The sequence below is a fragment of the Pinus tabuliformis genome, chromosome 2_2, assembly GCF_031772625.1.
Source record: "Pinus tabuliformis cultivar Carrire ecotype Pingquan chromosome 2_2, CPIR1, whole genome shotgun sequence".
Taxonomy (NCBI): domain Eukaryota; kingdom Viridiplantae; phylum Streptophyta; class Pinopsida; order Pinales; family Pinaceae; genus Pinus; species Pinus tabuliformis.
The window spans coordinates 1,056,780,018-1,056,806,502 of NC_142300.1; the positions used below are offsets into that span (position 1 = coordinate 1,056,780,018).

General features: G+C 42.2%; 1 protein-coding gene across 4 annotated transcripts in view; it reads left to right on the top strand.

The window, feature by feature from the left end:
* The window catches only part of LOC149197036 (uncharacterized), a 224,831-nt gene that overhangs the window by 51,779 nt on the left and 146,567 nt on the right, over positions 1-26,485 (top strand). For all 4 annotated transcript variants that reach the window (XM_089405728.1, XM_089405727.1, XM_089405730.1 and 1 more), the window contains exon 2: positions 11,571-11,680. In XM_089405728.1, coding sequence (XP_089261854.1) covers positions 11,571-11,680 — 110 coding nt within the window. The remainder of the gene's footprint in view (positions 1-11,570; positions 11,681-26,485) is intronic.

Sequence of the window (26,485 nt, forward strand, 5' to 3'; positions counted from 1 at the left end):
TAACCAGCTACAGATCATCAATTGAAATAACAGACAAACACACAAGGGACATCGTTATTTTTGGACAATTGTCCCCAGAAAAACCCAACTTGGGAAAACTGGTGCAACAGTTCTGAGGGTTTTATTATTAAGCAACTTTCTTGAGTACAACTAGGGTGCCAAACTGGCTCACCCAACAAAGATATCTATCTGGTAGTAATACCTCTCTTCGGAAGTAGATATTTAGCAAGTTTGCTCCACGAAAATCTCTCCAATGCTTCTCAGAGGCTTTGCGTCAGCCCTCCTGGCCTCTGCGTCACTCTGAAACCCCCTATGCGGCAACTTTCTGCTGCTTTGCGCTGGCTCTCTGGCCTTCTGCGTCATCCACGCAAGTCCTGGTAGCCTCTGCGCAGTCACTTTGTCCCTCTACGTGGCTCCTGCTGGCTCTACGTAGCCTCAGTCTCTGCGCTGGCCCTCCGGCACTATCTCTGCCTTTCTATTATGCACTCACTGCCCCTCGCTGCAACTCAGATCACTTGTTCAATTTTTCTCAGCAAACCTTGTTCCAGAAAATCGAACTGACTGATCAATCTTGGTGTATCTCCAATTGACCCTCAAGCCTCCTCTTATATTTTTTCTGTTGAGTCTTCAACGACCAAGATTAAATCTCTAATCAACGGCTAGGATTATATTTGGCTTGATCCATGTCATTAACTCAGATCACTTGTTCAAATTTTCTTAGCAAACCTCGTTCTAGAAAATCGAACTGACTGATCAATCTTGGTGTATCTCCAACTGACCCTCAAGCCTCCTCTTATACTTTTTCTGTTGAGTCTTCAACGACCAAGATTAAATCTCTAATCAACGATGTTGACCACTACTGGTCAACTACCCATGCAGTACACCCCCATTTTCTTTGCAAAAAGGGGCAGCACCTGATCAACGTTTCCGTACCATCCTGCAGTGATCAACAGCTTGATCATTTTGATTGTAAACCCAGTCTGCATGTATGAATTGTAAATAATCTTAGCAGACATGAGTCGTGTATGTGTATTGCCTAGGTGGACCTAACTTTCTAGTGGTAATCTACGTCCCGGGAGGTTTTTCGTCTCACCGATCCATGGATCGGCAGAGTTTTCCTTCAAACCTGACCCCAAAGTCGGGATGGATTTTGTCATTAGAACTTTAGGAGAATCCTAGTGTGTTGATCTGCTAGATTATAGTTGTGTCGCAGAACTGGGTGTTTTATGAGGGTCTGTATTAAGTGGGTTTGTCCCCTTGAGATGTAAATTGTAAAAAAGTCATCATGAAATGTGTCTTGAGGGTTGAAAATGTTTTAAATCCCCTCGTGAGTCCTAAGTCCTAGGTCCTAGGTGATGTTTCCGAAGGCTTAGTTCGATGATCCATTTAAAAAATGAAATAAAATAATAAAATAAATAAAAATTAAGAAATTTAAAAATTTAAAAAATGAAATAAAATAATAAATAATAAAAAATTTAAAAATTTAAAAATTTAAAAAATGAAATAAATAAAAAATAATAAAAAATTTAAAAAATTTTAAAATTTTAAATAATAAAAATTTAAAAAATTTTAAAATTTAAAAAAATAAAATAAAATAATATTTTAAGTGAATCGACGGATGAGATCAAGAGATGTCTTGATCCTCATCAACGGTCGAGATCATTTCTACATGGATCATTCGAACTAGCCGTTGGGATCATTTCCTTTATATAGGGTCTTAGGTGGTCATTTCAGATCATTGGATCTGTGAGTCTAAGACTGAAGAAGCTCTCTTGTAAATCTGTTTCTGGTTTATAAAAGAAGACTTTGGGGTCCATATCTTGCTGGTGTTACTCTCTTGAAATGCTGTGAGATTGTTTTAAGTTTCTGCATATTTTATTTTCAGCCATTAATAATAGCTTTTCGTAGAGTATTGTGAGCACAAGTATCTTGTTCACCTGCTAGGGTTTGAGTGTTGTTAGGGTTTCTGAAGTAATGGCAGGTATCTCCATTACTGTTTGAGATCTAGCAGCATTTTTGCCCTCTTTATTGACGGTTGTTTTGAGCTGTGCAGAAAACATTTTCTGAAGGAATTTTGTGGGCGTTCAGGGAAGTTCTCGGCTGAACCAGCCAACTCTCGCAAGCATTTTTTTTGCTGAGTCTAGTTGGATTTGATCCTGGGTCTATCATTCAGTTTTATTTTTTTGATCTGCATGAGAGATTTTCTGAAGTTTTTCACAGTGACAATCTGAAATTTCTGTTCTTTAAATATTTTCTGTGCTTATTGATGAATCTGGCTGCTAAGGGGCCAAATTTGTAAATTAATCAGCTGTCTTAGGGTTTCAGAATTTTCTTGATCTAGGGTTTTAAATGTTTGCTTTATGCGGTTTTCATTAGGGTTTTGTTTTTGTACAGGATTTTCAGTTTTTGGTCTGAGGCATATATCATCAGTACTTGGTTTCCTTGCAGTTGCAGTCGAAAGCCCTCAGCATTTCACGCTACAAACAGCGGCACGAGGTAGGTTTGAATGTGTATGCAGAAAACGTCAGGAAAGAGACGCATTTTTGGACAGCCCTCGATGTGATCCGATTCAGGCAGCAAATTTTCTCTAGATCAAAATCGTTCATCTACACAGTTGCAACAGGTCCTTTTGAAAACGACTCTCAGTATAAAGTATAAAGACGCAGCAGTTAAGTGAATGCGGTTTTCCTCATAATCCATTGCATATGGTAAGAAAACCGTGGTCTTGTTGCCGTCGAAAACCCCGCCAACAACGAGAGAAGTGTGAGCTTTTTTGTCCCTGCGTTTTCCAAATTCATCTGAGCACTGGAAACTGGCAGACTCTCAAATTTGTATCATCCGCCGACGAGAAGGGAATCGAATTTATTTCTTGTCGTATGGCCGCCGACAGTAAAAAAAAAAAAACATTGGCATAAGCAAACACCAGTCACTGGGCAAGGTAATATCAGATATATGACGCTAAAAAAATCGCAGTAAGGGCACGGTTCAAGTCCAGCCATCGTCTTCACGTGTTATTGCCATCGTGAGTTATATCGCACAGTGGTATAGGGGTTACGCCGGTCAGCAGAATTTAATTCAGAGCCGCAGGCCATCACGCATCAAACGTATTGCCAGGTAAACGTATTGATCTTTTCCCCGCAGACGGAACAGGTAAGTCGAGTTGGCGTTTTATGGTCATATAATACATACCAGTTCTGCGTGGTAGCGTAGGTTCAGTTCTATGATTCCGTCCATTGTGAAATTTCCGCCCGTGACTTAGTTTTTTTATGCAGGTCGTATTCCAAATTCGTAGGTTTAGGGTAATATATTAGCATGGATTTTAAATTCATATAGTTTGTGTTATATTTTAATTAATGTTTAGATTTAGTTTTTCTTAAATTTTAATTTAGTTTTTTAAGTTCTGCTCAGTTACGTATTTTTTAGGATTTTAATTATTTCAGTTTTTTTTTGTTAATTATAGACTCAAAAAAGATAAAAAAAAAGAAAAATGTGTATGTTTTAGATTTTGATTTAATCATTGTTTTAATTAGATTTTAGTTTGTTTATTTAGATTTGATATAATTAATTTTTAATGTGTTAGTTTTATTTTTAGAATTTAGATTTATAATGTTTTAAATTAGATTTGTACATATTTTAATTTTAAATTTTTTAATGGTTAGATTTTTTATTTTTATTCTTTTTTAAATCTTTAAAAAAAAAAATTAGATTTAAATTTTATTTTGGTTTAATAAAAAAAAAAAATTGAAAAAATTTTGCGGGATTTTTTCCTTTGTCAGATCCAGTCATTTTCGGGATTCATCATCTTTCATGCTGAGATCTAAATTTTCAAAGTCGAGATGCGAAATTGATATCTGGTTAATGGTTTATGATTCGTGGTGGTTTAAAGCATTCATTTTTTTGAAAATTCTCAATTGCTGGATATCGTTTTGGTCATTCTAAGAGCATTGTGATTTAGCTGATGATAGATGATTGCTGTTCATGGTCCATATTTTTATATCATTTAACAAGTAATCGTTTTAACCACAATCTCTTAAGGCACTGGTCTGCTAAATTAATCAAATCCATCTAGTGCTTTTCATATCGTATCTCGTGTCTCCCAACCAACTGGTCGACAGTTGGTCTCATCATCTCATAGGGACTACCCCCCTTAGCCGCGGGAGACAGGCTTAAACGGAGGGATCGGGGATCAGAGTGACAGCCCCCGGTCTGAGCGTTGTCGTGTCAATTCGCGCGACAACAAACGGCTAAGATTAGATTTGGCTTGATCCATGTCATTTAGAACATTTTCACCAAGTTTTATATTAATACCCATTAATATTTTCATTTTCCTAAGTTTAGACTTAGGGACTCCATTAAAAATCTTAATTATTTTAATATCTCTCTAACTGAGTGGAATTTCCCCAAACCATTTCTGGGTCTTGGAGATCTCATGTGCTTTAGCCTCTCCACCATTTTTCATGGCTAGAGCACATGCGATGCTACCCCAAATCAACATAGGGCCGAGAACTGCAAGATTGATCTAAGGGACCAAAATCTGAAGGGTAGCCGAGTTAGTGGGTGAAGGAAGAAGTTTGACCATCGTTGTCTCTAGGCAGAAGAAGTTGAATCTAGAAGGCTTGTGACTTGGTCTTGGATAGTTCGTTGTGTCAAGGGTCTTGGTTTTGGTCTTGGTATTCATCAATTGAAATCTCTACAAGAAGAAGAATTCGTTTGGGTTTTCTTCTCAAGTTGGAGGGGTTTTGGCCTGGGCTGATTGCCTACATTCTGTGTCTCTTGTCTCTTTATTGTTTAATGTTTTGGTAATTGTTTGATGAAGAAGAACACTAATAATATAAGCAAAGAGAAGATCCTAATCTAAAGAAGTAAAAAGCATTCACAAGCAATTATCATATAAGAGAAATCTCTTAATCCTAATGCCCTAGATTTCTCAACATATCTTATGTAACAAACAAAAGAAGAAAGAAAAGTTATTATTTTAAAGCATGGGCTTCATGCTTCTTATTGATGTTCTTTAGGTAAAAGCACTTTCTTCATGTTTCTAGGGTTTGTTAGGTCATAGGATTTATTGTCACGAGTCAAGAGAGTTAACGTCATGTTTATAAGACCTTTCCAGGCAAAATGTAACTTGTAAAAGATTAGATCGTTATATGATACCATTGCCTTATGGAGTCAACTACTTGCTTTAGATTGATTAAATACTAGGTGATTGGATGAACAATCATTGCTTAGATGCTTTGCTATCCTATATGAAGTGCAAGTCCTACAATCTAGGTGTGATGCAAGAAATCTTGGTTTATTTTAATTATATGCCTAGCTAAGTTTATCCCTTAATCTTCAGCTGTTTTGAGGCTAGTCTCTAAAGTAGGTTGTAGAGAGAAGTCAAGGCGAAGCAAGCAAAGGCTTGGTTAACGATACCTCCCCTTGAAATCTAACATACTCGATGCCTTCGACGCTACAAAGATTGTGGCTTTGACGACTGCAAGGTCACCGTGTTAACCACTAGAGAGGGTCTATCCTTCGCAAGCTAAGAGATGAAGGGTGTTCCTATCTTTCTATCAACCAAGCTTATGCTTGGAGGTTAGTTAATTAATGCAAGACTAGGCCTAGGATGCAAACGCAAATTGATTTGACTGTTCTTGAGTTAAGATTGTTTATGACTTTAAGTACTTAGTTATGACATAGGGTACTTAACAATGAATGAAGAACAATCTTAAACACAAGATAAATGCTCACATTCAACAATGCTCAAAAAGATGTATTTGTTATTACCAAGAGATAATTGCTTAAGTAAGAAACAAGATTAATGCTCTTAACAACAAATCACCAATATGTTAAAGATAAAATTATCATCCACAATAAATTTTAACCATGACACAATAATGACAATGATGGCAAGTAAAAGATATTAGAGCACTTATCCACGATGTTACTTAGATCAATTAACCAATGTTCCTTTAAAGACAATTACAATATTAGAAAGGATTCCAATGAAAGATTGCTTAAGAGATAGACAATTAAATGATTAGTGCTCTTAGACAATTAATAATTTTCCAAGTTATGCCAATAAGATATCACAATGCCAATTTGATGTAATTAGATCTTTAATGCTAATTAGATCACTGGAAGTCCTCGCTGATCTAACACTTGAATGAACAACCCCTGGCTACCTCTGTGCTGCCTCTGCGCAGTGTCTGCGTCAGCCCAACGTCACACTGTCTAGGAACTGCGTCACTCTTCCCGGCTGATCGGTTTGCCTTTGAGATTCTGAGTTCTTCTCTCCTTGTCTCACACCCCGGCTTCCAGCTACAGAAATCGAACCCTCCAACAAATTTCAGTCTCCTTCAAGGCTTTTGCGTGCTCTGTGTCAGCCTACACTGCCTCTGCGTGGCTCCGCGTCAACCTCTATGGCTTTGCGCTGCCTCTGCTCGATCTCTCTCTGCCTTCTTTGCTGAGTATTCTCCAACCGAGAATGATTTCCCTTCGGATACTATCCTTTACCCTCACTGCAAAAGATCAATATCGAAAATCTCTTCGACAAATGCTTTGCCCTAGAAAATTGAACTTCTGATCACCCCTCTCTGTGTGTTCTCCAAGTGCCCATCAAGCGTCCTCTTATAATCCTCTCGTTGATCAATCAATGGCCCATATTAGATTCTAATCAATGGCTAGGATCATATTGACTTGATCTCCGCCTTCTTCTAGAAGTTTCACCCACAGTTTAGATTAATACCCATTAATTATTTTAATTTCATAAGTTTAGACTTATGGTCCCATTAAAAATAATTAATTATTTTAATAAAACTGTCTCCGGGTGGAATTTCCCAAAACGATTTCTGGGTATTGGAGAATGCATGAGTCTAAGCCTCCCTGCAATTTTTGAGACTTAGAGCACATCCGATGCTACCAGAAATTAACATGAAATATTTGTGTGTGTGTGTGCCAGTATTTTCTCAGTTTCTAGTGATATTATTTTCCGCAGTATTTTTATGACGATTGCAGTGTTATTTCATTGTTGCCGTAGCAATAAACTGTTAATTTAATTAACAGTTAGAAGAAATAATACTAGTTGCTGCAATAGGATTTTATAATTGAAATTTTCACAAGGCCATCGAGTCAATTCAACCTATAACTCGGGTCAGGGGGCAGTTTGATACCAAACTAGCCTGAAGAACCAAGTCCACACCGATTTGTCTTGGAGTTGGCTGATGTGGAGTTGGCCTGCATTTTTAGTGGCTCTATTCCATTTCGCAAGAGTATTTTACTATGCCCCTTCTGTGTTTTGTTCCAAGTCCTGTTGTTTTGTGACACCCTAATTCTATCCTTAATTGGATGGGTCTATAAACTATATTATATATGCACCCTAGGGCATACACTCACCCTCTTGTCATGGACTAAAGACTCTCTCTACAAAATGGGTATCCTGTAACTTGTGCATACAAATTCTCTAAAGATCAATGAAATCAGTGCACACATCATGTGCTTTTTGCCAGTGTTTTTAAAACCGGAACCAGTGACCGGACTGGTCCACCTAATGAACCGGTTTACCGATTGGAACCGGTCTAACCGGCACTGGTTTGGTCTAAATGAACTGGTTTTAGAAAAATACATTAAATAATTAATTTTTAATGAAACAAAACTATTTTTAAGATTTAAAACCATGATTCCAAGCCAATAGAGACAAAATATGCAAAGTTTGCTCATTTATATACCATGTAAAGGTGAATATATCAAAATGGCATCGAGTGCAATACATATCATCGACAAAATAGCAAAATACATAAGCAATGAGGCTCTAAATGGCCTATAAAGTCCAAAAACAATGCTGCAAGCTATGAGGCCATTGGCCTACTACAAGTCTACAATGTACACATGATCAATCATCAAGTTCATCACCACTACTAGCCACAAGATCATCATCAGGAGCTACATAGACATCATCTGGTTCAGAGTCTGAGGATGCCTCAGCCTGATCTGCAACCTCAGTATCAATGCCACCAATAACAATAGAAGTGGACCTAATGGAAGCACGAGTTTGTCGACCTACATGACTAGTGCCTTCCATTGGTTCTTTGCCTTTCCTTGATGCCACTACTGATCCTGGTTCTGATGCCGCCACATAATCTGCTTCATCCCCCGCTAAAGCCATGTCGATATCAAAATCAGCCTCAAACACAGGTTCTTCAGTCTCCTCCACCCATTCTGATGTTGGATCAATATCGTCCAACACAATGGGATCTAGATCAGGAGTTTTTCTCATCATTTGGAGCTCCGATTGCATTTATTGTTTACCCCCAAACCATGAAATCCTGAAAACCATTAAGTCTGCTGAATTTTGAGTGAAATCTAAAATTCTAGTTTCTCCATATGAAATCCAATGAGGTCGAAACCACTCTCAAACATCCCAAGTCATTTGATGGTAATGTTAAAAATTTAAGTAAAAGGACGGAAATGAAAATGAAAATGAAAATTAAAGGACATGAAAATTTAAGTAAAAGGATGAAAATGAAAATTAAAGGGTGACATTTCCTTTAATTTTCATTTTCATATTCATTTTCATCATTTTCCTTTAAGAATTTAACATTACCATTAATTGCCAACATTGTTAGGGTTGAAATGTGTCAGGAAAATGAGAGGGTAGGCATGTTTTTCTTGGAGGGACTATTTTTGGAGGAAAACAACCCCAAATTTCCCTCAAAACAGCTTCAAAACTCACAAAAATGCATTTTGTGGGGGTTATACTTGCCCTTGCAATAAACTGGCTGGTTTAGGACAAAACCGGCCAGTTTGACCACAACAGGCCGGTTTCATCCTAAACCGGCCGGTTAGGACTGGTTAGCTCCAATTTTTGGCCAAACAAGGTGTCTGACCAGGTTTTTGACCTGTTCCAACCGGTGGGCCTGCTAACTGGCCAGTTAGACCGGTAACCAGTTAGCTGGGCCAGTTTTGAATACTATGGTTTTTGCAGCCTGACATGAGATCTCTATGGCGATTATGCTCTTGATTTTCTCAAGCTCCCGTTGATGATCCCATTTCTACTAGTGGTGATGAGTTTGATGAGTGATCGATCACGTATGGAGATGATCAAATTTTGCATATTCTGTCTCTAATGGTTTGGAATCTTAATTTTTTTTTTCATCAAAATTTAGTTATTTTATGTATTTTTTTGAAAACCGAGTTACTGAATTCATGTTGATCTGACTCCAAGTTGAAACCCAAGTTGATAGGTGGCTCTGTCAAAGTCCGAGTCTGAGTTTTAAAATTATGCTCAATGCTGAGTTAAGGCTTGCCTTTCCCTCATGTAAAACCCTGTTCCAAAGAGCTTTATAGTCTTGATAAAGGGGTAAAAACCCAATTTTTCCAGTTTGGGGCAAAAGTTGGGTTGGCTGGGGCAAAATAACCCAAAACTTGGGATTGCATCCACAACCCTCACATCTTGAAGCTCATGGAGAAATCTATAAATAAAGAGGAGTTGATATCAAATCATCTTTATGATTGTGGATCAACATCATCTGATTTTTTTGAGCTGGAGCTCTGAGGGTTTAAGACCCCTTCTTTCTAATCAATTACGTTGGTGCAAGATTCCACCCTAGTTGATAAATCTCTTTGCATTTTTCTGTCTACTTGTTTTGGTGCAGGATTTCTTTTCCTTAAAAGAACAGTGAAGTCTTTTGAAGCAGGTCGAAGCCCTTCTCTGAACTTAAAGTCTCGAGAAATCTCTGTGAAGCAGGCTGTGAGCCCTAAGATGAATTTTCGAGGCCATGTGAATTTTAGAAGCCTTAGGTCTTGCGGATTTCAGTAGTCTGAGGTGATATAAGTTACAGTGGTCTGAGGTGGTGCGTATTACATTGGCCGGTGGTCCGTACAAACTAAGGCAGACGAGTGTCCTGAGGCAAGGCGAAGGTTTAAAATTAAACTCCAAGCGAGGGTCCAACTCAGAAGTGCCAGGGCTCCTGTGGACATATCTGCACTCTGTGACAGCCGAAGTCCTGAATCTGCCTGAGACAAGAAGCTCCTGTAATAATTCAGACGGTCCCAGTATCCTGAAGCAATTATTCCGTAGCCAGTCTGATCCTGTAGCAGTTGATTCGTGGTTCCTGTAGCAGACTTGAGCTCTGTAACATATACGGCTCCTGTAACAAAGAAGATAGGTTACTGCGTGGTTGTTGGAGAAATCTGAGGCCAGAAATCAGTGCAGACCTGAGGCAAACTCAGGTATTTCGTTTGAGTAGACAGGGACTCATATAGGGTTTAGCAGTTAGGAAGAAGGTGAATCTCTGGTTAAGGTATTGAATGTGGATTATACTGTAACTTTGTTGTATGGATCTGTGAACAATACGTTGGAAAGTAGGGGTTTATTGTTTTGTTGACTGAAGAATCAAATTCATTAAATATTACCTTGTTCTGTTCAGTCTATTGCCTCGTGGAATAAATTGGTACTCTTCATTTGTATTGAATTAACTGTGTATTGGGAAAAGAATTTTTGTTGAAACCCGAATGAAAAATTAGCCTAGAACTTTACACGTGTGGCTTTAGAAAAGGTATCTAGACAGTGCAACTACAGAGTGCCTGCAATGGAATAAGGAGATAATTCTAGAGTGAGCAGCTTCTTGCTTTACGTTGTTCATCTGGCAATCTGGAATAACCAAGTATATTACGGTCTATATTTTGCTCCAACAAATTTTAGAAGAGAGATTTCAGTCATACATATGGACTATACACGTCCAGATCAGTTGCGGAAGATTGTTTGATGTTAGTGTTGATTCATTTTCATAAGCATCATAAAGTATGTTGCTATGATATTGTCCTATTTTTTTTTGTGAATGATGATTTTTAGGAAAACATGTCTATGCAGCTGTTGACATGCAGATTGGCAAAATTTATAGTCATATTGCTTGATGTTGCAGTTGCTTAATTTATGTAACTTCACTCTGAAGCTCGAATTGGGAGAGACATGTCATGTATGCCATAACAGTATTATTAAAAAAAAAGTTGATTCCTGATGTTTCAGGTCAACTAAAATCAAAAGTAAAGTCCACATTTATTAATTATCTTAACATAAAAAATAAACTTGCATCTATCTAAGCCCACATGTTTTAAGCGGTAAAGTTTGCACCAGAGTTTTATTTATTTATTTTTTAATTACTTTTGGTGCTTGTTAGATCCTGGATTATGGTGGATCTGTGCAAGTAAACCAATAATAATAATTAATGCAACATAGTAGAGATGTAATTTTGTGCAAATTATAAGCTAGCATGGTAGAAAGACTGAAATCTAAATATTTGTGGGTCACTTTTTGCTCATGGAGAATGTATCTTTGACTTTTCCAATCATCATCTATTCTTGAATTACGTCATTGAATCATTCATCTTGCATTCTGGAGTAAGAAGTGTTGTGGTGAATATCCTGTTTCGACAAATTCTACAAGAGAGACTTGAGACATTCTGTGGGTAAAGGGTAAATAATGTTGTCTTTAAGAAAATCTAGGGAGTTTATAATTAGATGTGAAATTGTATTTGATGATTTAGTTTCTGTATCTCACTTTGATTACATTTTCTGTTTTCTGATGACAGATATTGTGGTACTCTGTACTAGATTGAGACCAGTAATTATGGTAGACTATGGAGGAAAAATGCCTGAATTGCAAGATCAACTATATCACCTTTTATGTCTTGCTCAGAAGGTCGGAGTTAGGTTGGTTCTATTAAATGCAGTCCTGATTGAGATTTGCCATATTAGGACTTTAGAGCATCAGGATTTTACCAAGAAACGTACCTTTTTATTGACTAATTTATGCTTCTAATTCTTTCATCATGCATGTTGCTTGATTTTTTGATTTTGTAGCATTTTTTATTTTGCACCAATGATTTATATGTAGGCAAGATATTAAGCAGAGTCTACACAAGTGATGGGGATCTATCTAGTCTTAAAGTAATTTGGGTATCTACAATCACGTCAAATGAAAGGTGCATTTGTATGTAACAATTTAGAGCTCCTTCCTACCTGAAGAATCACATTGGCTAGTGAGCAAACAAGAAATCAAGATAAAATGCATTCAGAACCATCACAGGCAGTTAGTATAGAAAGCCATTCAAGGCACTACTAATGAGCAGTTAACGTGTGGGTCAGCTGGAAATGTAGCTTGGTTCATTTAGTAGGAGTTTTACCATTTTAGTCATCCCAAAAGACCATATAAAGGGATTCGAGTGCCCAGGAAGGCTGTGTTATCACCCGGTTTGTACAGGCACTGCGACAACTACTCAGGGCAGGGGCTGTCACTCTGATCCTTGCCCACTCCGTTCTAGCTGTCTCCCAACAATAGGCTATGTGGGGTAGTTCCTATGGAATGAGTTGAAGGAAAACAAGATGAGAACCAACTTGTTTTGGAGACACAGATGAGTGGCCTAGTACTTTGTTAGGTCCCTATAATACTAGTGTATTCCCTCATTGTTATTGTCAGTGTAGCCCCCTTATTGTTATTGTTGTGCCCATGTAGTCCCCATAGGGTTATCATTGTGCCCCATAGAAGCCCACTATTGTTATTGTTATGTCAGCTCTGATTATATTGTAACCCCTTAGACTCCTATATATAGAAAGGAGGTCTTGTCATTTGAATCATTCAAGAATTGTTCATTTGTGTAATGTAAAGGAGGTTGCCCCCTCGAAGAGACTAATTTTGAAGTCGTTGATCTATCTCTTCTTCAATTTTGTGAGTTGGTTGCATAACATTTGGTAACAGAGCTTGGGATTCTAGGGGTTTGCTTCTTCAAACATGCCACCTTGGCATTTTCGCTATAACTTTTTCTACGAGGCTTCAAAAACTGAAATTTTTATCACGTGGACCCGAAATCTTGGTGAACTTCGTGTAAAAATTTCAGATCTTGGTTCGCTATATTTTCAGAGATATCATCTGTGGAAGTTAGGGTTTTTGCAGGCTCCAAGATTCTGTCTCAAACAAGTGACCTAGGGAAAATTGTCGTAACTTTCGTTTTAGGCATCGGATTTTAATTCTGTAAAACATGGCAGAAAGTGCACGAACTGTAGTTTGTATGAAGCAATTTCAGGGCCGAAGGTTGAAACAATGACACGTGGCACTCCGCACAAGTTCGCTATACTAAACCAATCTATAATCAAGTCATTGTGGGAGATCGAGCATAATTCTTCCTTGAAGATTGTTGATTTCTAGTAGCATTGGATGTGCTCAAGTCTCAATTTTTCCAGGGAGGCTTAGACACGTGTTTTCCAATACCCAAAATGCGTTTTGGGAAATTCCACCCAGAGACGGTTTTATTTAAAATAAATAATTATTTTTAATGCGACCCTAAGTCTAAACTTAGGAAATTAAAATAATTAATGGGTATTAATCTAAACTGTGGGTGTAACTTCTAGAAGAAGGCGGAGATCAAGTCAATATGATCCTAGCCATTGATTAGAATCTAATCTGGGTCGTTGATTGAGCAAAGAGAGGATTATAAGAGAAGGCTTGATGGGCACTTAGAGAACACAGAGAGAGTTCAAAAGATCGAATTTTTGAAGCAGAGCCGTTGCTAGTGAGAAATTCAAATAGAGCTTTTGCAGTGAGGGGCAGGGATAGTATTCGAAGGGAAATATTTCCGGGTCGGAGAATACTCGACAGAGAACGCAGAGGGAGATCCAACAGTGGCAGCGCAAAGCTAGAGGGGCTGACACAGAGCCACGCAGAGGCAGCGCGGAAGTAGAGAGGAAGTTCGAACATTTGTTGAAGGAATCAATTGCAGAAGCCAGGAGCTTGGGTGTGAGACCGAGAGGTAGAAATCGAAGTGTCTGGGTAGAAAATCGATTAGCTGGAGGAGTAACGCTATCCCTAGAGGGTTTGACACTGGGTTGACGCAGAGACTGCGTAGAGGCAATGCAGAGACAGCAAGGGCAGTCATTCAAGGGATGGATCTGCCAGGATTTCTAGTGATAGTGTGAGGTAATCTCACAAATCTCTCTGTCAGTGATATTCTCTGTAACTGGATTGTTGGGAAGCCATCTAGAAGTTGTATTCAGAAATTACTACTGCATAATAATAAAACCCTTAGAGTTGCTGCACCGGTTTTCCCGCATTGGGTTTTTCCAAGGACATTTGTGCAAAAATAAATGTGTCATTGTGTTGTATCTTTTTCCTCTTCAGTATCTTGTTTCGGCATATTATTTTAAATAGTGAATGTTGCAGTTATATTTACTTCGATATTTACTCTAGAACGCAGTAAATTACTTGTATGGATTAACAAGTAGGAGAAGTAACATCAGTTTGCTGTAGTAGGGATTTCGAGTTTAGGAATTTTCACATGGTATCAGAGCAGTAGGTGAAGCAAGAAGTGCAGAGTCGGAAGACCCAGCGCTGAAGGAAGAAAGGAATTAGAAATTCCTGCAGAGGCAACAATTCGAATCCTAGAGGGTTTCCGTAGTCAAGGCCAGGAGGGAAAAATTTTCGAGGAAGGGCTCTCTCTGAGTGAGTCGACAGAGAGGTAAGCCTTCCAGATTGAAGTTTGCCAGCGTCAGAGGGAAGAGAGAGACATGGTAGAGGGAATTCTTCCTCAGAGGACTTCCAACCAAGGAGTCTGAATTCTCACTAGCTGAGCAACAGTGAAGAGGGGCAGATCTACAAGCTCCAAAATGGATTGCATAGGCCAATCCAGTTCTTCGCAAAGAAGAGAGGAGGCTATTCGACTTTTTCTATTTGGCAAAGATGGCAGCCAGTGGACTGAGAGATCAGGACAGGTTGGATGGGGCATCCAACTACGTGATCTGGAAGGCAAGGATGTCATGCCTTTTGGATGAACATTTTATCAAAGTCTACGTCTATAGTGTGGTAGCTAAGCTTGGGGATCTAGATTTTCTCAAGAAGTAGAAGGGAGAGATGGCAAAGACAAAAAGAACGATCCTCGACGGAGTGAAGGATCATATATTCTGTCACATAGCTAGCAGAAACACTGCCAAGGAGATGTGGGATGCATTATTGACGTTGTATCAAGGATCTTTTGAGCAACAAAAGATGTACTTGGAGCAGAAGATGAGATCTACGTAGATGTAGAAGGGGGAATGCATTGATCCGTTCTTCACGAAGCTTCAGGAGACTCGAGATGAATTGGCAGCTGTGGGGTCAACACCTCAAAGTTTTGAGATGGTTAGACTGGCCCTCAACTCAGTCTTAGAGGAGTGGCAAGTCTTTGTCTAGAGCATCCTGAGCAGGGTGAATTTGCCAAACTGGGATGAAATGTGGGCAACTCTTAAGCAAGAGGAGCTAAGGAGGGACTTGGTCAAATGTAAACTTGACGGAAGCAACAACAATGGGTCGAAGCCCAAGGAGGAAGAGAATGGAGCCCTCGCATCTAAGGGGTAGCAGGAGCAACGGAGGCGGAAGGGCATTTCAAAGATCAAATGCTTTAGGTGTGGTGAACTTGGTCACTACGGAACACAATGTCCTCTCAGGATGAAGGAAAAATATGAGAAGCATGATCCAAAGGTTGTAGCCGTGAAGATCGAGGAGGATGAGTTTACCATGACAGCCGAGATACCTCTAGAAGGGAGGTGGGCTAATTTAGAGCTGTAGTTTGAAAGAACTACAAATGGGCAGGATCCTTAAGGAGCCCACCTCTTTGATCAATTCCTTGCTACGGGATCCCAGAACAGACGTAGCAGGGTGGACCGGGCCAGTTGATGCAGAGGAGTGTAGGAGTGACAGTTGTAGCAGCTAGTAGTGCCAGAGACTGAGCAGCGCAGAGCAGAGTTGGTAGCAGTGTAGATGGCACAGAGTAGAGGTCAACAACAACGCAAAAGCTTCAGAGGGTCAGCATGAGACTAGCAGTAGTCAGACTCCAGCAACGAGATGCATCATACTGAACACTAGTTTAGTAATTTGGGATGCTTTTCTGTAATATCCCTTATCAGAAATATTCCTCAAACACAACCAAACTCCAATCAGAGATGGACTGGGAGGGCATTTACCAGATATGTCGCCTCTGAAAAGAGGACAAGATCTGGAGACTACCTGGCCCTTTCCAGACTCTGTCTAAGAGTATAGGAGAAACACACAAGTGGTATAATAGCCGAGAATGCTCAAAGAGATACAAAGAACAATGGTGCAACATATAACATTATAACCATAAGCAGAGACTCAAGAAATGCAAAGAGAATGCTAAGCCATTTTATTTCACCTAGTAATAAAATGAGTACAGGAGGTGATTAGAAAGATGGCACCTCGACTTGCACAAGGCAAGTGAAGAAATACACTCAGAATAGCAAAGGAATGGCCCCTCTCTGAACTGCGTCCCAGCTGCTGGAGAACTGCTGTGCTGCTAGAAATCAAATGAGGATTTGGGGCTGCTCCCCTCCTCAGAAAAGGCTGAAACTCTGGAATCAGACTCTACTCAAGAAACCCAGAAAAGCCCAGAAAGCTTTTCTGAAATGGCCGACCCCCAAAAATCACCCCCTTGGGGTTCTGCGCAGTCCCTCAATGCTCTGCGTTGCCACTGAATGAAACTCTCCAGAAATATGCCTGAAACCCCTGCCAAAACTCTCCAATATGTAAGGGCTGATCCCCTGCTTTATCTCTCAGCACAAATCCTACTGCAAACCCTCACCCAGAACTCCTGCAAAAAGGAACTGCGTCCCTCTCCCAGTGCTGCACAGTCCTCCAAAACGCTGATGAAACTGCTGCTGAAGTGCTGATGATACTATTGCTGAAATGCCAACGGAAATACCGTGCCCGAGCAGGCACTCGAAGTCCCCCGGGGCTAAGGGTGAGATCTCCGAACGGAGACACTCAATGCACTAAACAGTGCTGCAGACTAGCTAAACAGCCAGCGTGCTCTAAGTCGAAATGACTATCACAAATGCTCAGAACAAAATGATCAAAATTAGGGGGATCCTCTCTCCTTTATAGCCTTTGCCTCTCTCAATCCCAAGGCTCACCTCCTCCTGCATAATTCCTCTCTTGCCACCTGTTTCTTCCCTTCTGCGCAGTTCCTCCATGTGTCTGCGTGGGCTCCATTTCTGCGCCCCTCTTGGTTCCCCTTTAAGTCACAACGTTGTGCTACTAGGAAGTGACTTTTTATTCTAAAAGTGAGTTATGTCCCGCTTCCTCACCTTTTTTATTTACAAATAACTATAGAAGGAAAAAATTGAGCAAAATCGAATATTCCAATTAGCCATGGCTAATTAGGAATATTATAGTCTCCTCCGGCAAAATGTTGCTTGTCCTCAAGCAACTAAAGTGATGGATGCTGCAAGATTTTCTCACTCTCCCAAGTGGCATCCTCATCCGGCAAATTCTTCCACCTCACCAAGAATTCCAGACCGCCCTGCTCCGCAGCTGCCTCTCCCTGGTATCAATGATAGCCTCTGGCTGCAATACCAAATGCCCCTCATCATCCATGGGTGATAGCTCATCTGTCACTGTCACCTGCTGCCCCAATGCCTTTTTCAAGCATGATACATGAAAAACGTTATGAATCTTGCTGCCTTGGGGCAGCTCCAACTCATATGCAACCTGTCCAATCCTGCGTATCACCCTGTATGGCCCATAAAAGCCGGGCTTGAGCTTCTCAGCCCCCTTCTGCTTTAGTGACGATTGTCGGTATGGCTGTAATCGTAGGTAGACTGTGTCCCCTACCTCGAACTGTCTCTCCACTCTACCCCTGTCGGCATACAGCTTCTGCTGGTTCTGCGCTGTAGCCATGTTATCCTTGAGAACTCGGAGGATATCCTGACTCTCTTGGATCCAAATCTTGGCTCTAGGAGCCTTGCTATCACCAAACATCACGTCAACAAAAGATAAAGGATGATACCCATATAAGGCATAAAATGGTGACATACCAATGGACATGTGATGTGAAGTATTGTAGCAGTACTCCCCTAGATGTAGCCACTTCAGGCATGATCGCTGCTACCCACTGACATAGTTACGCAAGTAGCCCTCTAGCCACTTGTTAACTATCTCTGTCTGCCCATCCGTCTGTGGGTGATAACTGGTACTCGGTGTCAACTTCGTCCCCACCAACCGGAAAAGCTCCTGCCAAAACCCGCCCATGAAACGGCTGTCCCTATCACTGACGATGTTCTTAGGAAGACCATGTAGCTTGAAGATCTCTCTGAAGAACAGCTCGGCCACCTGTGCTGCTGTATAGTGTGCGGACATGGCAAAAAAATGTGCGTACTTCGTCAGTCGATCAACGACGACAAAGATACAATCCTTGCCCTGTACCATGGGCAACCCTGTGATGAAGTCCATCAAAATACTCTCCCATTTCCCCTTTGGAATGGGAAGAGGCTGCAATAAACCCGTGGGATGGCTCATCTCTCCCTTGTTCCTCTGGCAGACATCGCACTCCCGGATGTGCTAGAGTACATCCTCCTTGAGGTCCTTCCATGAGAACCTTTCTCTAATGGCCTTGTAGGTTTTGGTAAACCCTTGATGTCTTGCCAATGGTGAATCATGTGATGCCTGGAGTATCTTCTTCCTGAGCTGAGACCCCTCAGTCAAGAAGATCTTGTCCCTGTAATAGATTATCTCATCGATCACCCTGTACTTGTCATCTGCCACCTGCCCATCTAGAACCTCACATGCAAACCTGTCCTTGGAGTACTCTACTAAGAGTCGAGCCCTCCAATCTGTATGCAAGCTCATAAGAGACAACGTGGCTAGTCTACGTGAAAGGGCATCTACTACCACATTCTTCTTACCCTTGACATACTTAATGTCAAAGTCATAGGCTTGGATCTTACTGATCCACTTCTCCTGCCTCTCCTATAGCTGCTTCTGCTCCAAAAAGAACTTGACGCTGTTGTGATCAGTCCTCACCCTGAACCTGTTACCCACCAAATACTACTGGTACTTAGCCAATGCATGCATGATGGCCAACATCTCCTTGTCATATATAGAATACAACCTCTCGTGCGGAAGGAGCTTCCGGTTCTCAAAGGCTATAGGGTGACCTCCTTTCATCAACATTGCGCCGATCCCCTCTCCCGACGCATCACACTCCAAAACAAATGGCTGCGTAAAATCTGGCAATGCAAGCACTGGGCAGCTGCTCATAACCTCCTTGAGCCTGTCAAAGGCTGGCTGCGCTGTATCCGACCAACTGAATGCCCCCTTCCTCGTCAACTCTGTCAGGGGTGCAGCAAGCTGTGAGAAACCCTTGACGAAGTTCCGGTAGTAAGTACAAATGCCAATGAATCCTCGAAGTTCGTCACGTTTCTCGGCTTCGGCCACTCTCTGATGGCCCTGATCTTCTCCTCGTGGACTCTCACTCCATCTACCCCTATGATGTGTCCTAGATACAACATCTCCGTCAACCCAAACTCACACTTGGAGAGTTTGGCATAGAACTGCTGCTTCTGTAAGATACATAATACTGTCTCAATGTGCTGGAGATGCTCCTCCCAAGTCCTGTTGTAAATGAGAATATCATCAAAGAATACCAACACAAACTTCCTCAAGTGACTACGGAAGATGTGATTCATGCAGGACTGAAATGTAGCGGGGGCGTTGGTTAGCCCAAAAGGCATCACCAAGAACTCAAAGTGCCCATAGTGACACCTGAAGGCGGTCTTGGGAATGTCTTGCTCCCTTACGCGAATCTGATGGTACCTAGATCTCAAATCAATCTTTGAGAAGAACCGTGCTCCTCTCAACTCGTCCATCAACTCATCAATCTTGTGTATGGGGTACCTGTTCTTCAGGGTCTTCTTGTTCAGGGCCCTGTAGTCAATGCACATCCTCAATGTACTGTCCTTCTTCTTCACCAACACCACGGAAGAAGCAAAAGGACTCGTGCTCGGTCAAATGTGCCCAAGAGCCAGCAACTCCTGGATAGCCCGCTTAATCTCATCTCGATAGGCCTTGGGGTGCCTATAAGGGGTGGTAATCATTGCCTGTATACCCTGCTCAAGCTCGATGGTGTGCTCAAACCCCCGATCCGGTGGCTGTCCTGGTGGAATCTCCCTAAACACTATGGCATACCGATCAAGGATGGACTGTACCGTCTGCCTTGTAGTCCCTGCCTTTGATGCACGCAGCTCCACTGCCCACTCTATGTCTCCCTTCCGGAAGACTGCCTCCATCCGATGAGCCGAAACAGTTTCAGGCGGATATGTGTGCTGTCCCCGTATCTTCTCATGCCTCCCTGTCTTCTCGTCATCCCACTCCATCTCTAGGGTCTTCCAATCTGTCATGACCTTCCCTAGATTTATAAGCCACTGAACACCCAATATCATGTTGGTGTCCAGAATATCGACCACGAAAAAGTGGTCAGTCAATGTGTAGGTGCCCATCGTCACGAAAGCTCTGGAACATAACGAGCACACGTCATGGTCTGATCTCCTGTGACCAAGACTGAAAACCCATCGAAGCTCTCTGTCTGTATACCTCTCCGCTCAACCATATGTGCATCAATGAAGTTTTGGGTCGCCCCACTGTCAACCAAAACTGATACTCGCTGGCCACGTACTGTCCCTCGTACGCGTAGCGTTAGATACTTGGGAACTCCTCGCAATGCTGCAAGGGCCCCTCCGGTGGGTGCAAAAGATGCACTGCCTGCTGCTGGCGGCAAAGGTCCCTGTACGACATGTCTATCTCCTGCCTCCACATCTCGTCATCCTCTTCTCCACTGCTCTCGGAGAAGACCTCAATAAAATGTGCCTTGCCAGCAGCACATCTATGTCCTGGTGCCCACGGCTCCTGACATGTGAAGCACAACCGCTTCTTCTTCAGCTCCCTCCTGACATCGTCGTCAATCTGTACTCGTCCTGGATTCCCCTTTGGAGGTGGAATCCTCACATCCTTCCCCTTAGACTGGAAAGTTTGTCTTTGGGGGTAAGGTGTCCGGGTCCTGGGTAAGACATCCTGTAAGTCCCGGGTCCTGTTGATAGCGTCTTGGAGTGTGGCTGGTCTAGTGGATCGGACTAGACCCCGAAGTGGCTCTGCTAACCCCTCAACATACATATAGACCCTCCGCGCCGTGGATAGGTCTGGCACCATCACGGAGACCCTCAAGAAATCTGCAATGTAGGTCTTTGGGCTCCCTGTCTGTTTGAGCCTCGTCAGCTCAACAAAATGCTGCTTTGGATCCCTCCGATCAAATCGCTCCATCAATCTCTTGGTAAACTCAGCATATGTCGTCACTGTAGAGTGCCCGAGTGTAACCATCCCATGAAACCACCAATCCTAGGCCTCACCATCCAAATGCAATGTTGCCACCTTGATGGCCTCTGTCTCCGACATCTGGTTAAGCTGGAAATAAATGTCCAGCTTCTCCAACCAAGACTTTATCGAACTGTTTGATGAACCATAAAACGTAGGCAAGTGGAATCTACTCGCTGCACGGTGGGTGTCACCATCATGGTAATGCCGGTACCCTCTGTGATGGTCGCGGGGTCTGCTATCCCGCTGGAGCTGAACAAAATATCTGAATGAGAGGGCTTCCCTGAACTCCTACCCATAGGCCTGGTACTCTGCAAAATAATTGCCCATACGTTCGGGCTTTGCTTCCTGCTGGGCTACGGCCCCCGTGTCTGCTCCTAAGAAAGTGGGCATGGTAGAGCGTGTAGGGGCATGTGAGGTCACCTGCTACGCAGTATCACACTGCTCTGGCAAATGGTGGGATGTGCCCTATCCCTCACCAACCTGGAAAACCCGTGGGCTCTCACGCTTTCTGGCCTCTACTGCTGTGAATCTCTGCCCCATCACCTCAATCCGCCTCGACAGATCCTGCACTGATTTGAGGAGCATATCCGCAAATCTCTTTTCGTCATCATCTGCCATCGGATCCTCCTGCTCTGCGTCCACCACAGGCTCCTTCTGTCCTGCGTCCACCACAGGTTCCTCCTGTTCTGCGTCCACCGCCGGAACACAGTCTCCCTCTCTGTAAGTGTTCTCTAACCTATGCCCAGTGTCTCTGTATCTCCGACCTCTGTAACAAATATAGGGTTTTTCCCCGGTGTCATAGATTGCTAACTCCACAAGCTGAGCCAGATTTATGCTCTGATACCGCTGTAATATCCCTTATCAGGAATATTCCTCAAACACAAGCAAACTCCAACCAGAGATGGACTGGGAGGGCATTTATCAGATATGTTGCCTCTGAAAAGAGGACGAGATCTGGAGGCTACCTGGCCCTTTCCAGACTCTGTCTAAGAGTATAGGAGAAACACACAAGTGGTATAATAGCCGAGAATGCTCAAAGAGATACAAATAACAATGGTGCAACATATAACATTATAACCATAAGCAGAGACTCAAGAAATGCAAAGAGAATGCTAAGCCATTTTATTATACTGAGTAATAGAATGAGTACAGGAGGTGATCAGAAAGATGGCACCTCGACTTGCACAAGGCAAGTGAATAAATACACTCATAATAGCAAAGGAATACCCCCTCTCTGAACTGCGTCCCAACTGCTGGAGAACTGCTGTGCTGCTAGAAATCAAATGAGGATTTGGGGCTGCTCCCCTCCTCAAAAAAGGCTGAAACTCTGGAATCGAACTCTACTCAAGAAACCCAGAAAAGCCCAGAAAGCTTTTCTGAAATGGCCGACCCCCAAAAATCACCCCCTTGGGGTTCTGCACAGTCCCTCAATGCTCTGTGCTGCCACTGAATGAAACCCTTCAGAAATCTGCCTGAAACCCTTGCCAAAACTCTCCAATATGCAAGGGCTGATCCCCTGCTTTATCTCTTAGCACAAATCCTACTGCAAACCCTCACCCAGAACTCCTGCAAAAAGGAACTGCGTCCCTCTCCCAGTGTTGCGCAGTTCTCCAAAACGCTGATGAAACTGCTGCAGAAGTGTTGATGATACTACTGCTGAAATGCCAACGGAAATACCTTGCCCGAGCAGGCACTCGAAGTCCCCCGAGGCTAAGGGTGAGATCTCCGAACGGAGACACTCAATGCACTAAACAGTGCTGCAGACTAGCTAAACAACCAGCGTGCTCTAAGTCGAAGTGACTATCACAAATGCTCATAACAGAATGATCAAAATGAGGGGGCTCCTCTCTCCTTTATAGCCTTTGCCTCTCTCAATCCCAAGGTTCACCTCCTCCTGCGTAATTCCTCTCTTGCCACGTGTTTCTTCCCTTCTACGCAGTTCCTCCATGTGTTTGCGTGGGCTCCATTTTTGCGTCCCCCTTGGCCCCCTTGGCTCCCCTTTAAGTCACAACGTTGTGCTATTAGGAAGTGACGTTTTATTCTAAAGGTGAGTTATGTTCCCCTTCCTCACTTTTTTTATTTACAAATAACTATAGAAGACAAAAATTGAGCAAAACCGAATATTCCAATTAGCCATGGCTAATTAGGAATATTACATTTTCCATTGCTTATGTAGTAGCAGCAACAGTTGGAGAAGGTTGCAGTTGGCAGTGGAAGTGCCAACAACAACACGAATGTAGAATTGAGAGGGAGTTGCAGTACGAATGCAATGTTGATAGTGGCAGGGTTAGCAACAGTAAAAATGCAACATTTGCGTAGTAGTTGGTGGACAGGATGTCAGACATCAGCAACACAAAAGGAGAGATGTTACAGAACAGAGTAATGCTTCAGCAGGTTATATTGCTAGAGCACATTCCTCATTAAGAGGGAGTGTTGATTTCTGGTAGCATCAAATGTTCTCTAAGTCTCAAATTTTGCAAGGAGTCTTAGACACATGTATTATCTAATACCCAGAACGCGTTTTGGGAAATTCCACCCAGAGACAATTTTATTAAAATGATTAATTATTTTTAATGGGACCCTAAGTCTAAACTTAGGAAATTAAAATAATTAATGGGTATTAATCTAAACTGTGGGTGTAACTTCTAGAAGAAGGCAGAGATCAAGTCAATATGATCCCAGCCATTGATTAGAATCTAATCTGGGTCGTTGATTGATCAACGAGAGGATTACAAGAGAAGACTTGATGGGCACTTAGAGAACACAAAGAGTTCAGAAGATCGAATTTCTGAAGCAGAGCAGTTGCCGATGAGAAATTTAAAGTGAGCTTTTGCAGTGAACGGGCAGGGATAGTATCCGAAGGGAAATATTTCCCGGTCGGAGAATACCCAACAGAGAAGGCAAAGGGTGATCTAGTAGTTGCAGTGCAGAGCCAGAGGGGCTAACACAGAGCCACGTAGAGGCAACGCGAAAGCCGAGAGGAAGTACGAAGATTTGCTTAAGGAATCAATTGCAGAAGCTGGGAGCTGGGGTATGAGACCGGGAGGCAGAAATTGAAGTTCTTGGGCAAAAAATCGATTAGCTAAAGGAGTGACGTTGTCCCCAGAGGGTTTGACGCTGGGTTGACGCAGAGATTGTGTAGAGGCAGTCATTTAGAGGCTGGATTAGCCAAGATTTCCAGTGATAGTGTGAGGTAATATCACAAATCTCTCTGTCAGTGATATTCTCTGTAACGAGATTGTCGGGAAGGCATCCAAAAGTTGTATTCAGAAATTACTACTGCATAATAATAAAACCCTCAGAGCTGCTGCACTGGTTTTCCCGCGTTGGGTTTTTCCGAGGACATTTGTCCAAAAATAATTGTCATTGTGTTGTATCTTTTTCCTCTTCTGTTTCTTGTTTCGACATATTATTTTAAATAGTGAATGTCGCAGTTGTATTTTCTTCGATATTTACCGTGGAACACAGTAAATAACTTGTATGGATTAACAAGTAGGAGAAGTGATTGGAACTTAAATAGGAACACTACAACTTACAGATATAATCATAAACATAGAGATGCAGCAAAAAAGCACTTCATTTCATTAATAGAAAAATACTGAACTATGCTTACAAACAGAATGGAAATAAGATAGCTCTGGCGATGGTAGCTTATCTCTGAGAAGAGATGTGGCGGATACATACCTTTGAACTGAGTTACAATGAGGCTCAAGGGCCTTTTTATTATTGAACAATAAGAGAAAAACTCTAAACAACCAAAACCCTAACCGAAGGAGATGTAACACCAAGAGTTTATGTGCCCCGTTGGGGTTAGTTGGGAAGCGAACTTCCCAGGACCATAACTTGGTCATATTATCTTCGTTTGAAGTGAGTGATACCTCATAGGAAAGATCTCTCCAAGGAATACAACTCCCGGTGCAATCGAAATAGGAATTTTGCCAAAAAAATGTCGTTTAGGGCCTCAAAACGGGTCCGGAAGTTCATGACTCGAAAAAATGCCAAAAATAGTAAACTGTGCTACAATTAAGGAAACCAAAAAACTGAAAGAAACAATGGTGAGGGTTCGAGTGGAATTGGCAGGTGGCCAACAGTATCCACCTGGATCAGTCCTCCCCCCTTAGGAAGCAATGGTCCCCATTGCATTGAGTTCCTCCATGAGATGAGGAAACTTTTGCTGAACTTGGTCCCTGGTGAGCCATTTGCCTTGGTGAAGGAGTTGGCCTGCTTTGACAACTCGATATAGCTGTATCCTCTGTTGCCGAGTGTTCTTGATCTGTGTGTCCATGATCTGATTAGTTGTGGCCTGTTCCATGCAGTCCGGGTTGAGCTCTGTTGGTGTGAGCTGTTTTGCAATGTCAGATGTGTCCAACAATGGTGGAAAGTATGGCCGAAGGCGATCTACATTGAACACTGGGTGCAGACCAAGGAATGGTGGGATGCTGAGCTCGAAGGCATTGTCACCGACGACCTTGGTGATGGTGTATAGCCCATATCAGAGTGGGCGAAGCTTGCGGTGGGGTCTAGCAAGGCACTCCTGCAAATGTACTTGATGTTGATCACGACGTTGCTTGTATTTAGCATTAGCTCTGTCCAATATATCATTGACCTGTTGGCAGATGTGTTGAATGCACTCAATGAAGCTGTTAGCCCGGAATGCACGTGAGACGAATCTACCCGAGTGGCTACAAATGGTATGGCCACATCAATGGGACATAATGGCTGAAATCCCAGCCCTACCTGAAAGGGGTTATGGCCTGTTGAGCTGTGGAGAGCTCTGTTGTAGCTGTGTTGGACATAGGGGAGACTTTCATCCCATGTGCGTGGATGCTTTGAGTTGTACATGCGCAGAATGTGTACGATCATCCTGTTGACAACCTTTGTTTGGCCATCAGTTTGGGGATGGAAAGCCGTGGACTTAGTAAATTTTGTATCCAGCATCGACCAAAGATTTGACCAAAATGCACTCAGGAATCTGCTGTCTCGATCTGAGATAATAGACTGTGGGATCCCAAAGTGTACCCACACCTGCTCAAAGAAGAGCTTAGTAGTGGCCTCTATTGCAATACTCTTCTTGCAGGTCGCTGTGATGGCCATCTTAGAGAATTTGTCGACGACCACGAAAACACAATCGTTGTCGTGCTTAGTAGAAGGAAGGCCTGACATATAATCCATGGAGACAGATTCCCAAGGCCTGCTAGGAGTAGGTAGAGGAGTATACAGGCGTTGCTTCTTGATGGTTGGTTTGGCAATGGCGCAGGTAGTGCAGGATCTAATGCACTTCCCAACATCTTGATGAAGTTTCGGCCAATAAAAATA